General features: G+C 39.5%; 3 protein-coding genes across 3 annotated transcripts; 1 reads left to right on the forward strand and 2 right to left on the reverse strand.

The window, feature by feature from the left end:
• Positions 1-4,192: 4,192 nt before the first annotated feature.
• Positions 4,193-7,509, reverse strand: LOC102312035 (E3 ubiquitin-protein ligase rnf146). Its single transcript, XM_005914263.3, has 2 exons — positions 7,296-7,509; positions 4,193-6,719 (listed from the first exon to the last, which is right to left on the reverse strand). Exon 2 carries the CDS (start codon positions 6,716-6,718, stop codon positions 5,654-5,656), a length of 1,065 nt encoding a protein of 354 aa, XP_005914325.1. The 5' UTR covers position 6,719; positions 7,296-7,509; the 3' UTR covers positions 4,193-5,653.
• Positions 7,510-11,079: 3,570 nt separating this feature from the next.
• cenpw (centromere protein W) lies at positions 11,080-12,321 on the reverse strand. The gene is made up of 3 exons (XM_005914262.3): positions 12,117-12,321; positions 11,923-12,036; positions 11,080-11,281 (listed from the first exon to the last, which is right to left on the reverse strand). The coding sequence occupies exons 1-3, from the start codon at positions 12,201-12,203 to the stop codon at positions 11,255-11,257; spliced, it is 228 nt and encodes a 75-aa protein (XP_005914324.1). The 5' UTR covers positions 12,204-12,321; the 3' UTR covers positions 11,080-11,254.
• Positions 12,322-13,097: 776 nt separating this feature from the next.
• On the forward strand, positions 13,098-15,374 carry hddc2 (HD domain containing 2). Its single transcript, XM_005914259.3, has 6 exons — positions 13,098-13,238; positions 13,603-13,724; positions 13,979-14,081; positions 14,153-14,221; positions 14,298-14,436; positions 14,511-15,374. The coding sequence occupies exons 1-6, from the start codon at positions 13,161-13,163 to the stop codon at positions 14,666-14,668; spliced, it is 669 nt and encodes a 222-aa protein (XP_005914321.1). The 5' UTR covers positions 13,098-13,160; the 3' UTR covers positions 14,669-15,374.
• Positions 15,375-15,464: the final 90 nt, after the last annotated feature.

Genomic DNA, 15,464 nt, shown 5'->3' on the forward strand with positions numbered 1-15,464 from the left:
TGTGTTTCTCTCCATTGAAATGAAACTTTTTTCATTTCATTTTTCATTTAATTTATTTAGAAGAGGGCAAACTTACAAATTCATTGGATGACCAAATAATTATTTCCCCCACTGTATAAACTAGAGAGCAGCTAGATCTCTAAAGAACATTTCTTCCTGTGCAACAGCTAATATCAGTACCTTAAACTGTCAGCTCAGTACTAACCCGTCTAGTTCTCCCTTTAGCCTTCATTTGGTAGCAAGTAGACACCAAACGGAAAATACAGTGTGCAATCACATTAAACTGTTTTTAGAAATGGAGAAGACTCATAATAGAAACTTTACGATCTTCATAGTAATAATGTGATACGTCACTGTTATAAATGGTTCAGTAGCACTGGGCTTAGTGAGGCATGTTACTTGATAGGCTAATGGTGTTAGGTCGATGAGCGTTACAGTAGAAGTGAAGTCATTCTTGGCTCCTGCATGAGTGAGGTACCTTGTCTGTGAATCTCTGCATTATGGTTAGAATAACTGATGACCTACTGTGCATATATGCATAGACACATCATGCACAGCTGCAAGACAGAGGCCACATGCTAATGGTTCTTGTAACAGTCTAAACAGTGTACTAACATCTTTTATTCTCTTACAAAATAAACATTTTAATATTCAATAGAATTTGTATAAGAAAACCTGAGCCTGTATTTAATGGACTCAACCAATCCACCATGTTCAATAAAATAAGGTTAGAAACAATCCCCACAATAACAATGCTCCACTTTGGGCCTCAGGGTGGCGAGAGTTGTATGACGAGACTATTTGTGGATGTATTGGAGACAGGGTATGTATTTTATGTAGTGTGAAAAGTTAGGCTACAGAAGGCATTTGACCAGTATATGAGGTTCACATGAGATCGTTAGAGGGCAGCTACGTGTCTGAAAACATATAGCAGGCTTGTCTCCCGTCTGTCTGCCTGCACTCAGCAATAGCCATATCATATAGTGCATGCCCAGACCAGAAGTAGCCATGACCTCTCATCATAGATGCAATGAGACTCACAGTCAGGTTTTTAAAAAAATGAATTCAGAAAGACATCTTTGTTTCTATGTCAACATCATGTCTGCTCTTCTTCATTTGTCCTTCATGCTATTTTCACGCTAATGCCACATCTCATCTTCCGCCCCAGCAGATGTTCCATCTAAACAGTCTCTGTTTCTGTGTAAAAGCAAAAGAGCACAATGTAATATCCACGATATTATTCATGTGCATCACATTAGTTGTTCAGTGATTATATTTATGATGTTTTGACTGTTGCACAACAACGTATACAAAAATATATCAGTCAGAAAAGAATACACTGCTACAGTGGTGAGGTAATGCAAGTTTTTTTTAAGTACTTGACAGAGTTTAGCCTTCATGTGTAAATGAATGGAACACACACAAGACAAGTATCAGCTGTGTTCAGGTATAGGTCTCCAAAAAATTGAAAGCTACTGAAATCAATATTTTCATAGAAACAATAGATCAAATTGCATGTAATGTAAATGCAACTGGTTGTGGTGACAAGCACCCATAGATATACTCCTGAGCTTGCGGAGCCTCTCGGTTCCAAGCAGGCGTTGTGTTTCAGTTATGTGGAAAACTGATTTACTGTATTGGTTTGGTTGTCGGCTACAGCTGGAAGGTATTTTTAGAGAACAAGAAAATCATAAAACTCACCATAAACTACCTTCTCAGCAACACGTGATACTTTGGTGAATACTATTTTTTGCAATACACATAAAAGGGAAAAGAAAAGGAAATATACTGACCTCAGAAGGTGGTAAGGCCCAGTCTACCCATCAATCTGTCAATGCTACGCAGTATTTAAAGCTTTAATTTTGGGGGGTACATCTCTTGGCACCACAGGATTCAGGCACACTTTCTTGATATGCACTCAACTGTAGTGTTGTAGTGAGGCTCACTGCTATATTGATAACTGCACTGTTGCACTCAGGTCATTTCTTTCAGAAACTCTTTAGCTGGATCCCTGCACATTTTGCTGAACTGCACCTCCACAGCTTGAAGATTATTGGTGATGCAACTCCTGGCAAAAATTTGCAGTCACCACAATTGGAGGATGTTCAGTCAAGATAGCAATATTAAAAATTAGTACTTTAGCTCAGGTTGAGCGGTTTGTAGGAATGTTAGAGAGGCATCCTGAGATGGTTTGGACAGTGGATATACTGGGCAAAGGATGATGAAAAGATTCATGGATGCAGTGAAGGAGGACACGCAGAAGGTCGGTGTGACAGAATAGGAAGCTAGGAATGGGGTGACATGGAGGTAGATGATATGTGAACAACTATTATATATAATTATTTTAATTAATGGAATATTTCTGTCCAGATCCAAAGTTAAACCATTATCAACAAAACCAGAAAAACATCAAAGCCTGACACCCCTGGTTGATGTATGGACTTTACTAATAAAAGCAATTTTCTCAATCAAACTGAGTCCAACTTTCTCAAAGAGCAGTTGATGGATAAACTTGGAGCCAGAATGGATGTTTTTGGGTTTTTTTAATCAGATTAAAATCTTCAGCCAATACGAATTTATGATTAACTTCTGAACATTCACAGGCCATGCTTCATTTTCATTGTTTTCTGGTTTTCATTTGATCACATTTCTTACAGTTCTGTCAAAACGCCAATGTTTCATGAAGTCAGAATGTCCAGCATTTGAATATAAAAATGTTTTTGTCATATTGGCTTTGTTTATTTCATAAAGTCAAACAGCTAAATGAACATCCTCTAAGTGTGGCGATTCCATATTTTTCTTGTATTTCTTTAGTGCTAAGCATTGCCAGAAACAGAATGGAGCCTGCCAACACATATGAATGGCAAGTCATTTGTATTCCAATCAGGGTATCCTCTATCTGGCTTATTTGCCATAAAGGCCCGTATGATGGTGGTTATCTATGAGCAGGTTTTCCTGTCTCTGCAGAGGACTCCTGAAGCCCTTTTAGAGTGACAGCTAGTTCTTGCTCACCTCCTGAAACAAAACACACCTTACATAGTCACTTATCATGGTCAGAAGTTTGTTTTGTTTAACTGTTAACATGACTAAAAACTACAAACTGAGTGTTAAGTTTTTACCCATTTACAACTCGATAAAGTATACAAAATTGTGTTTGAATGCTTTCTAAAACTGCTGAAAGAATGAAGATGTTCTTTTTTTCAAAAACAAAAAAAAAATTGCATTCACTTATTTTCCAGGCTGCAGATGAAAATTATTTTACCCAGGAACAGAAACACGACATCTGGCCACCATCGCCACTGACTAAAGAGTGCACACAGCTTTGTGAAAGCTCTGAAAAGACACAGACAAAGTCTGGCCCACAGAGCCATGTTTCTAATTCAAGTCACAGTCCAACTGCACGCATCAAGCCTGCAGTTTTCTTCACTTGGCAAATGCTGCAGCTCAGCGGCTTTGGTGGGGTTTCAGAGCATCATATAAATAAATCCAAAGGGCAGAAGAGTCCGGAGCCCAGTGTTTAAGTCACAGCCTTTAGTGATGCATACAGACTAATGCGTCAAACCAAAGCAAATGTGAGCAAGACTTTGATGGAGATACAGTGGGAGTGCAGTGGTGTTAACTGTTAGTCTGTTTGTACCTTTTAAAGGCTGTGAATAAGTTGATGTTTTGGATTGGATCAGCTCCATTTTACTGAAAAATGTGCAGGGAACCCAGAATTTATACAAATAAATTTACATGTTGCTCATGGATTATAGAAAAGGCAGTAATGATTTTAAACACACAAACTGAATATTTCTGTCCACTTAAGATTCGTAATCATTTAAGAACAAATAAATGTTAAATAAAAACTCAAGTATTCACTTTGACACAAACTGCAGCTGAATTCAGCAACTTTCCAGTACAATGTATGCTTGAGTTAGTAATTCCAATGTTAAAAATGTTATTATTCACAATAGGCACAAAAATACTCTTAGTTGCATCACGGGCAAGGTTTCAACCACCCAGTCTGTATGGAGCTGCTTAAGGGTTTCAGAAATCTGAGCAACACCTCCATCTTGTGGACTCTTGAAACATTAAATCCAGGACACTCCTTGCAAGCAAGTCCATGGATCAGAGCTTCCAGTCATCCCACAATCCTCTAATGCACTGAATTACATATTCATCCATCATAAATGAAAATCAACACACCCCATTATGTGACTTTAAATCACAGATAAACAATTTTAATAACTTGACAAAAACACCACAAGGGAAACATTCAGACTTCAGTAAGACAGGTACAGCAAAAACTTAAAAGCTGAAGCAAGAACATGGGGAGGGAAGGCGTCGTGAGGGTGACAGAGCTTGTGAGGACAGTGTGAGCTCATTCAAGTACACGTCAATGCCAAAGCTTTGATAGTAGCCCTGTGACAAGAAATAGAAATCCAAATGTGTCTCTCTACATATATAACCCAACACTTTCCAGTGGTTCTGCCAATAGCTTTTCAACACCCAACAGTGCTCACAACAAAAGAAAAAACACATCATTATTAAATAAGACTATCACACTAAACCAGGGGGGAAAATGGCCTCCCTCCTCTAATACACACACGTGCGCACACACACACACACACACACAAACTCAAATTTAAATAGCTAATAATTAGATCCCGATTAAGCTTTAAAAAAAAAAAAAAACCTAATCATCACAGCAAGGAAGCAGTTTCAATCCTCTGTAACTTTTGCTACATTTTAGGCTTGATTTTTAAACCATCACTCTAAAAATGGAGAAAAGAGGAAAAAACATTTAGATATACATAAATCAGCCACATTAACAATGAGCTCATAAAATTGGTAAATAGAGAATCACTGAATTTCAAAAGGGCTGTATTACACTGTCACATCTTATGATAAGGCAGTGAGCTTATGGTAGTTTATAGACTGGATAGCTTTCTAAAGCACGTCATTTTTTTGTTTTAGGAACAAGCCTGCTGTTGCATAACCACTGAGCCATGAACTGCAAACTGTTTGCGACTATAACAACGACCTTAAAAAAAAATTATATTCCTTTCTAAGGTTTTAGTTGTTTCTGCTCATGAGAGAGTACAACAAAGGTAACATGAAACATCAACCTATATCAGAGGTGTTATGATGATGTTAGCTATTACATTATCCCACACGTAGCAATTTCATATAATGTCTATGTAAGAATGTTAATTTGCTTCAGGTGCCATGAACTGGGGAAAGTATGCAAGTCTGCAAGCTAAATTACTTGCATTACAACTTCAGTGGAAATTTTGCTAAGAGTCATAAAATGGATTCTCTAAACTCTCTCAAAACTGGAGGACCTGATTCCAGCTACTGCCTGTAATCCTTCTTCTCGCTTTTACTACTCTCTATATTTTCATGAATTTGGTCTGAACACAGCTCAACAGACACAGGGCCACCGACAGAATGAAGTTTACATTAAAGTGGAGGGAGAATTTTAATTATTCCAACAATAATTTCAGGATAATGTTTGGCACATCAGTCAACAGGTTAATCACCCAGTGACACAGGCAACAACACATTCAAAAGGTATTGCTCCATCCATGGGATCTTTTAAAGATGCATACTGGTTTTTAAACTTTTTTGCTGAACTGATGAGAGTTTGAGAACTTTTCAAATGTTCCAGTCACACTTCTGTCACAGTGCACTGCCCATCAGGACTACGTGAGCGGAGACTGAGTGTAGAACTAGAAGGCCTGCCCCTTGGAGGGACTCTGGTTGGCTGGATCTCTCTTAGCGGCCTCTGCCTATGTCTTCTTCGTGCCACTGATTCTTCTCGATCTCTCTCGCACTCCTTCTCGTCCTCACTCTCACTGTTGCCAGATGCAGATTCATACATCTGAAGCTCGTCATCTCCTTCCACCTCTTCACCCTCAGGCTGGCTGATTAGAAGCTGAGAAAATGATGCCTCCAGGGTCGAAGGTGACAGAGGACTGGTGAGATGATGACGCCCCAGGAGTGTTTGAGGTCTAACAGGGGGACAAGACACAATAACAGGAAAGGAAGACTGCGATTGGCCAGCAGAGTCCGATCCATCAGCTGAGCTGACACGCTCTGTTGCTGCCGGAGCAATGACAGGTAAAGCAGGAACAGGGGTAGGTTCAGGGTCTAACCTTAATCCCGCCACCCCCTTTTTAGGAATATCTAGAATGTCCCTCTTTATCTTGCGCCTGCGACCATGCTCATTTCTGCGGTACTGGACCATGTTTTCCAGATCAGCCACATAAAGAAACCCCGCAATCAGCATCTCTGTGCTCTTTCTGCCCTTGGCGAAGGCCTCCTCTAGCTCTCGGCTTGTCCTCTCATCGTACTGCCACCAACCGTTGCGTCCTTCATAGTACCATGCATAGTCTCCGCAGGATTCACCTCCTACTCCCCCGCTTCGGCTCAACCCAGAAGCCGCTGCCTTCAGTTCTTCAGGTGACAGGAGAACAGGCCGCTCCAGGAAGTCCTCAGGGATTTCCTGTCGGCAGAGAGCACAGCGCTTGCTATGCCAGGAGGCACCTTTCACACACAGGAAGCAGAAGACATGGCAGCACGGGAGGCGTACAGGATGGACGCAGCTCTGCAGGCAGATGGCACACTCCGGGGTAGTGCTGGTGCTGGTGGAGGCAGCATCTCCCACTTCCTCAATGAGCTTGGAAGGTCGCAGGGCGTTTGCTGAGAGGTCCACTTCTCCACAGCCTGCCATGCTGCAGGGAGAGAGTCACAGCACAGCAAATGGGACATGCATGCTACAAGCTAAACAGATTTAGTGACTCACTGACAAAAACATGGGAATGCAGCCCAAGTTAGCATGCACTGCACTGCTCTGCTGACACTTCTGGGAACGCCCTCGTTCGCATATAGCACAAAACTGTTTTCAGGGCAAATATCCCCCTTTGAACATTACTTCCCAAATAACTGTAGCTTTGAAAGCCTAAATATTACAAACAACAGACAGGCCAGCATACTTCTCGTGACTTTATCGGTCTGCAAATAGAACAACAAAGGCCTCTCTGTTTGGCAGAGCTAATGTAGCCACCCAGCTAGGCTACTGTTGTGCTAACGTTAGCTTTTCAGCCCCAAGTTGTATAAACAGATATTAAACTACTTGTCATAATGTTAAACTCTGGCATTGCTTTTGTGGCTGTAACTAATCTACAGTCGGATAAGTTAAATCATTCATTCAGCCAAAGTTAGCCTTCTAGCTCCAGCAGTGCATGTAGCTAGCCTGCTAGCTGTCAGTGTGTCTCCGGGCTGCTAAAGTGGCCTATAAATACACTCACCTGAACTCGGGATACCTCGAGAAGCGTCCTCAGCTGAAGGCCAGGTTGAGATATTTCCACAGCTGCATTTATATTTGGTTATGAAGTTATGTATGACAGGAAATGACTGTGTTGCTACGTTAGTTGAGCTCTGTGCCCTGCCCAGCTAACTTAAGTACTGCTGGATGTGCTGCAAACACTTTCCAGCGGTGATACATATGTTGTGTAGATCTGGTGTGTGTGGCTGCACAAAGTAGGTAAAAACGGAGTGTATTTCACAGTAAAAGGAGGGCTTCATTAAACCTGTTATGGTTTAGTATGTTGTACACCATAAAAAAGAACTAACTTTATTTAATTTTTTAAAATAACTGCGATTTACTTAAGAAAAACAAATAATAAACCGTAAAAAAAAAAAAACATTTGTCCTACTCAGGTATAATATTTTCACTTTTAATTAGACATTGTAGTTACTGTGTGTTGTGCTTGGCGCAACCCTGTTACCAGAACTCTAAAAAACTGAACCCAGAGTTAAAAAACTATTGTTTGATAAATTCTTACTCATCAAGTTAAAGATATACATGGTCATACTGAATACTCATTCCCTATGGTGTTAACACCCAGCTCAAACACATTTTTAAAGAAATAATCAAAAAAGTAATTTGCATATATGCCTTTAAATTTGCATAATATTTGCTACATCTAGCTTTTGTCTTAAAAATGTCTTTATTTAGGTTTACCAGGCAAAGAAAAAAAATCACACTAATGAAGCTTCAAAAAGTCATGTCTCAAATATAATGCACTTGGCATCAAGGGGTTAAAATATGTTGGAAAAAAGTTACAAATAAATATGTTTAGAAAAAGGTTTAACATGGTTCACATTTTGTCTGAGGTCAAATGTCATTTATACAACAAGTGCATGTTTTAATATTTTGTGCAGGGATTAGTTTCACATTTATCAGTGGCACAGAAAATGTCCTGCAGCAGTAGAATGGCAGTGATTCTATAACATTTTCATGCAGTTGCTACATCTGGTGATTATATTTGCTATATTATTTAGCAAATACAATCAAATTATCTGAACTTTATTATCTGTGTTAACAGTTCAGTAGGAAAGCGGTGAAATTTTTGCACAGGAATGAGAGATAGACACACAGGATGATAAAATTACAAACTGTAAATATAAACCAATCAGCAGCAACGTTAGGATTAAAACCACTGGCATAATAGAAGATCCTTAGGATCATGTTTGAGGCACTTTTGTTGTCAGGGAGATCCATGGCGGGTGGGAGTTGGTGTTGGTTTTGTGGCTTATCTCAGTGCATGGAGAACCTTGAAGTGTTTAGGGAATCCACAGCACTGGTGCATCTTTTGTATGCATTAAACATTTTGCATTTCTCAGCCATTTTGAGCTTCTAACAAGCACAAACGCAAAGTTTTCATCATTAAATGTGAAAGTATAATTTGCCCCATACTTGCCCCAGGCTCTTGTGTTGATTTTAGTCCCCAAAAGAGTAGTGTTCTAGTGAGGCATAAACTGAAGCACAGATGAACCTTGGAAATTAATAGCTAACCTACAAGCATGTCCAGATGAAGATGTACACAAGCACTTTAATAAAGTTAGTCATATCCATCCACTTCAGTCATAACTGTTGGGCTGTATAGAAAAATCTGGCTTCTTTTAGATGAAAGAGTTTCTACTTGTTTTTAAATTAGAAGACATTAGTGCATAAATTCAACAACGGATGCTAAAGATGGAGCTGCAAGGCAGGAGGGGGAAAAAAGGAAGACACGGGAGATTCAAGGATGTAGTGAAGGAGGACCTTCAAGCACCTTGAGGTGACTGTTGTTGTGATTTGGCGCTATATAAATAAAATAAAATTGAATTGAATTGACATTCAGAGGGCTGGTATGATAGAGGAGGATGCTAAAAAAGGGGGTGAGTTGATCCACTGTGGTGACCCCTGAAAGGCAGCCAAAAGAAGGATGAGATCAAATGGTTTAGAAGAGGCTTCTTTTAACTCATTACAGGCTGCTCCCGAGTCTCTTTCTGATGGCGCACTTCCTGATCTCTGACAAGTGTGAGCAGGGGTTACCATATACACTTGGAAAGTGCAGGACTGGCCGGGTGCGTGTCCTCTGTCCCCTCGGTGGGTCCGCATGCTCTGTTTCTGAACAGATGCACCCCAGTGTGTCCAGTCCCCAACCTCACAGTGAGCTAGAGGAGAAATGGATAACACTGGGAATATACATGACCCCTGAATTGAACTCTGCTGAGAAAGGTTAAACTATAACTTTGGGGGGGGTTCCAATAGAAACCAACATAATCTGTTTGGTTTTCCATGCGTCGGGAGCACACACTGGGCTGTCCAAATCACGGACAAACAGTATCCCACAGTTGTTTATGTTTTTAAACCCATTTTGCACCGAGAGGCATTTTTTGAACATTTTTCTTGTAAAATTGTGTACAACATACCAAACCAAAATAATATACAGGCTCAATGAAGCCCTCTTTTTCTGTGAAACACTCCTTTGTTTGTGTACGGTGTGCAGCCACACCAGATCTGCCTCATGTGCACATCTATGCAGAACATTTAAAAAGGAAATACATTGATGAACTTTCATGGTGCTATCACTTACTTTGTTTTTCTCTACCCTTTCCAGCTTTTGTTTGTTTGTTTATTTACTGTGTGTTATTTATGCTTTAAGGGCTGATTTATAGAACATTTCTTTTCCCAAAATTGTGGAAAAGTGATTAATTTCTTATGGTATCTTGTAATTGTTTGTTTACTTGCTTGCTTGCTTCTTTATTGGAAATGTATGCACATTTGTGTGTTTTTACACAGAAGATACCTCATTTGTAGAGGTAAAAAGAATAGTTAAAATTAAAAGAAAAACAGAAAAACTGTAATATAAAAAACAAACAAAAAAAACGGATTTTTTTTGTGACAGGTGAACACACCTATCAGGACATACTTTTCTACATACATTTACAAATGTATGTATATATCTAAATATATATCTCCATATCTAGGGTAATATAACAAAGATAATAAAACATGATAAATTAACATGTCTTTTGCCTCATACATGAACAAAGTTGGTATAATTACGTTTATGTAAATGAGGCAAAATAAGTAGCCCCATATTTGGAGTATAAATCAGCCCATTCCAACTCATTTTTTCAAAAATGCTTAATTCCCACCCCTGACTCTTGGTTGTTGGGTGTTATGTAGATGACTTTGAACCCCCTCCCCCGCTACATCTGCTGTCAGGGTGCCGGTTGAGCAAACATGACACTCTTTTCATTAGTAACTTAGCAGATACTGTAAAAGAACAATCAGGCACTTTTACGACTTCAACCTTTTGGCTCACTATGAGGAACCCTGTAGTGACGTGGAACCAGTAGGATATCACTTCATCACACTAACACATGTAGTGTGAAGAAGTGAGGAATTTGAAGAATCATGGGATATAATGGGAGAACAAAGCAGAGATTCGAGAGAGCTCATCTGCACACATACAGCTTTTTAAAACCTTATTTTGGGATCAAGTCAGCAAACTTAATCAGGTCTTATCAGGACTGACTGGTGATTATGTATATGCAGGTTTGATGAATCACTGGCCACTGAAATTTAACTACATTTAGGTAGGGAGTGATTTAATTTGGCTTCCAAATGAATGCCCAAATAACTGCCTGCAGGCATTTCAATGTGGACTTTCTAAAAGAATTTGATCCCAAATGTTTTCAGATAAGAATAACAATTATTTTCTATATTTTAAGTTGTCATACATAAATTAGGCAGTGTAAAATTCATGAATGTTTAATACAGAACAATGAAAGGACAGTGTTTACTTGCACGGAAATACAATTAAAAAAAACTCAAAAAAGGAATTTCAGATCAAAACAAGACATTAAAAATATGAAAGAATATTGCCACTGCCTTCCAAAATAATCTTTATGATGCTCTTCACCGTTTTCATCATCCTCTCGCCTTTTTCAATACTTTCTGTAAAGAAAGAACGGAAAAATTTTAGAGTGAGCTCAATTTGACACAACACTGAAATTTCTAACTTCTGTACAGTACGTTTAAAATATCTTTAATAATATGAAGAAGTGCCAGCATACTGAGGGAATAAAATTGTCTGTTTTATGTAGTTTCAATTACAATGATTAAAAGAAAAACTTCGTAATGTAACAAGATGATAGCTGTTATTATTTTACAGTAACAGAAACTACCTAGCGTCGAGCAATTCTTTAAAAGTCTTTGAAATGTTAACATGTGATTTGATTGTGTGTGCAGAGAAATAATATGTTTGTTTGTTTATTTTAATATTAAATAATGTGTATTTTCTGCTGTAAGGGCTGATTTATGTATATAAGTTATTCAATCAAGACCCCTCCAATAAGGGAAAAAAACGTAGTTTACTCTTTTACATTTAGTGCTTTACAGTTATATACAGTGATGGAAATATTGAAAATAATTCAATCTCTAATTTTAAGGTTGTTTAGTTAAACGGAGAGACAGAACCAAACGATTAATCGGGAATCAATAGATTAACTAATGATTTACTAATGAATAGTAAATCTCTAATCACTGGTTGGTTACATGATTGTGTTGTTAATGCAGTTATGTGAACATAAACCGACCTTGGAGACTGCCCTGACGTGCTGAGCTCTGATCGTCGCAGATTTCTCCTCAAACGCTTTGGCCTTCGCCTCTTCAGCCAGGCTGTTCAGGAACAGCAGTGTCAGCAGTTCGATCTGAACACACAGGAGCAAAAACCAGCTGTTATTTAGCGTCGCTCATCTACCGGTCAGCTGCGGACAAAGCGATAGCCTACCATCGCCTCTGACGCCGGCCTCACGTTTATGTTGCCCTTCGCCTTCGTTTTAATTGTACTTTTCAGTCTGGGCGCTTTGTTCAACATGACGATGAAGTTTCTCTGTGAAACAAAAAAGGAACACCCCACGAAAAACGTTTGTTTACGTTTTCTAATCTCCCGCTTTGTTGACTTCCGGTGTAGATTCTTCTTCGTGGTTTTATAAGCCGTTTGCCTCCTTGCTTGTTTCATCCGCGCCATCTAGAGTTTTGTACTCATTACTGCGCAAAGCAGTAAATGCTTTCTCACCTTGTATTAACATACCAAAACATAAATAAATAAATAAATAAATAAATAAATAAATAAATAAATAAATAAATAAATAAATAAATAAATAAAAATGCAGAAGATTTAAGGCAAACATGACAAAATATTAGGGTTGAAACTTAGATAAAAGTAAAAGTAACATGCTCATGCAGGAAATCTTATAATTTGATGTTCACCTGTCACAATTTTTTTTTACCTCTACAAATTAGGTATCTTCTGTGTAAAAGCGCACAAATGTGGATACATTCTGAATAAAGAATCGATCAAGCAAGCAAGCAAGCAAGCAAACAAACAAACAATTAAAAGATATCATAAGAAATGAATCACTTTTCCACCAATTTTGGGATACAAATCAGCCCTTACAGCATAAGTAGCACATTATTTAACAGTAAATAAACAAACAAACAAAAGATGGAAAGGGTAAAGAAAAACAAACTAAGTGATAGCATTTTGAAGGTTCATCAATGTATTTCCTTTTTTAAAATGTTCTGCATAGATGTGCAAATGACATTATATAATATCCATAAATCTGCATAAACTCCTAAAACACAAACTGCAGGATTTTAAAGACCTGAATGTGTATTTTGAGGACAGGAGGAGAGGCAGTGCTTCCTGAATAAACAGATACAAGTGTGTCCTTCGACTCGGTATCTTTACGTTGTGTATGCTGCCATCCAGCGGCTGCTTTGCGCTATTACATCAGCAAACTCAGTCTTTCTGTATCCGGGTCGGCGGATCATGATGGCGGCCACCGCGGACAAAACAGCCGGCATGAGTAAAATGCTGCAGTTTATGAAACTTATCGGACAATTGAAAGTGAGTTATTATAGAAAGAGAACAAAGACACCTCTATGTTGTTATTGTAGATGTGTACATGTGATATGTTCCTGCAGCTTCGTGTGTTTTTTGCCACCAAACCTTTAGTGTACAGTATTTCCCCACAACGGAAAGCCAGAAAAATCTATCACCAGAAGCCAGAGATATATTATCTTTTAGGTGTGCTTACCCGCTTTACCTGCAAAAACAAACAAACAAAAAACTTAAAACTATTCCTACTTGCACTCACGACGAGTTATCAAACACAGTGAAGTCAGTATCTGCACACAGAGTGTCCCCCAAAAAACCCCTGATGAACCAGTTATGAGACATGTGTGTCACTGATGGCTGATATTACTCGCAGAGGGTGCCGCGGACCGGCTGGGTGTACAGGAATGTGAAGAAGCCGGAGAGTGTGTCCGACCACATGTACCGCATGGCCATGATGTCTCTGACCATCACTGACCCCACAGTGGACAGGGACAGGTGGGTCCCATACACCTGAAAATCAGTTTTTACACCATTATCTAAAAGGGAAGCTGAAAAACATATAAATGTTCCTCTTTTTATGTGCTCTGGGTCTCTTCCTGTTAAAAGGGACTTCTTCCTTTCCGACATGGCGACAGCTGTCGCCATACTTGCTCATAGGAGATCACAAGGAATTGCTCTTTCATATTGCAAGGTTTTTAGCTTGCAGTATAAAGGACCTTGACTGTTGTTGTGAACTCTTGTGTCTCCAGGTGCATAAAGCTGGCTCTGGTTCACGACATGGCAGAGTGCATTGTGGGAGACATCGCGCCATCAGATAACATCAGCAAAGCAGAGAAACACAGGAGAGAAGAGGCAAGCGACTTCATCATAAAGGAGGCAAATACTAAACTTGGCTGTAGTTGTAACTTCTCCTTGCCTTTCAGGAAGCGATGAAGCAACTAACGAGTCTTCTTCCGGAGGCTCTCAGAGAGGAAATCTACGCACTGTGGGAAGTATGTCTCTGCAAACATGGCATTTGTTGCTTCCTGGCCATGTGCTTTATAAGCAGGATGCTTTGTCCTTGTGCAGGAATATGAAACTCAGAGCAGCGCAGAGGCCCGGCTGGTGAAACAGTTTGACCAGCTGGAGATGATCCTGCAGGCGCACGAGTATGAGGAGATGGAGGGAACACCAGGAAGACTGCAGGAGTTCTTTGACTCCACAGCCGGTACGTCTCCAGCACGTCTATCGTAGCATTTACCCATTTTTCTACTCGCTCTGATCTTGCTGGGCTGTCTTTAGGTCGTTTCCACCACCCGGACGTTCTCCAGCTGGTCAGCTCTATGAACAAAGAGCGAGAAAGTCACATGACCAACACAGATGGCACAAAGACGTCTGAGCCATCGCAGGCTGCTGATTCGGTGCCTGAAAAAGACCACACAACGTCACACGCTTCCTGACTGTAACACGCACACAGTGAACAGGACTTCTCAGGCAGACAGAGATGCTGGATTCAGACAAACAGTCTGTACAGGGACGCACAAGCTGTAATATTGTTTTTGTTTTTTTTGTCTAAATCACACCAGTTCATTGTTTTAGTCATTGTTTTATATGTTTTCAGTTTACACACATTATTGCGTATTTTAAACCAAGACAAAGTTAAAGCAAAGACTGAAGATTTGAAGTAGCAAATGACTTTTAAGGAACCGCTACGTTTACATATTATTTAGTAACGCTATTTCTTGATCTTGTATTTGTGACAGCTTGTGTTTTTCGGTTATTTGATATACATGTACATCTTTAGTGTTTGATACTTGAATGTGAATCAGGTATGAATCTAAAAAAGATGCGCTCGCACTTGGCTCCTGAAAGTAAACTTAGAGGCTTCAAAACCCAAGTTTGGCATCACATTTATAACTGTGGCGAGGGCTCTCATCTTAACTAATTTGGTGCTTTAAACTTTTCACCTGTGCTGGTGTGATTAGATCTGTGATTGGCTGAACAAATAAGGTGGTGGAGTAGGTCTGATATCAGTTATTGTCAAAGATTCCTTCAGACTGATCTCAGTCGTTCTGCATTTTTAAATTAGAGAGAAATTATCTGCAAACCTTCCACAGTCTCTGAGACTGACTGGCGGATGCGACTGTTTGCAGACAGCTTGCCTCCTAAAAGCTGACATGTGCAATCATCGTGCAATCAAGCAGTTGCGTGTATGCAACACCTTCAAGCTTTGAGCAAGCATTTAATCACCTCAAG

The sequence above is a fragment of the Haplochromis burtoni genome, unplaced genomic scaffold (genome assembly GCF_018398535.1).
Source record: "Haplochromis burtoni strain Fernald_Lab_line unplaced genomic scaffold, NCSU_Asbu1 Contig_8, whole genome shotgun sequence".
NCBI classification, from domain to species: Eukaryota; Metazoa; Chordata; class Actinopteri; order Cichliformes; family Cichlidae; genus Haplochromis; species Haplochromis burtoni.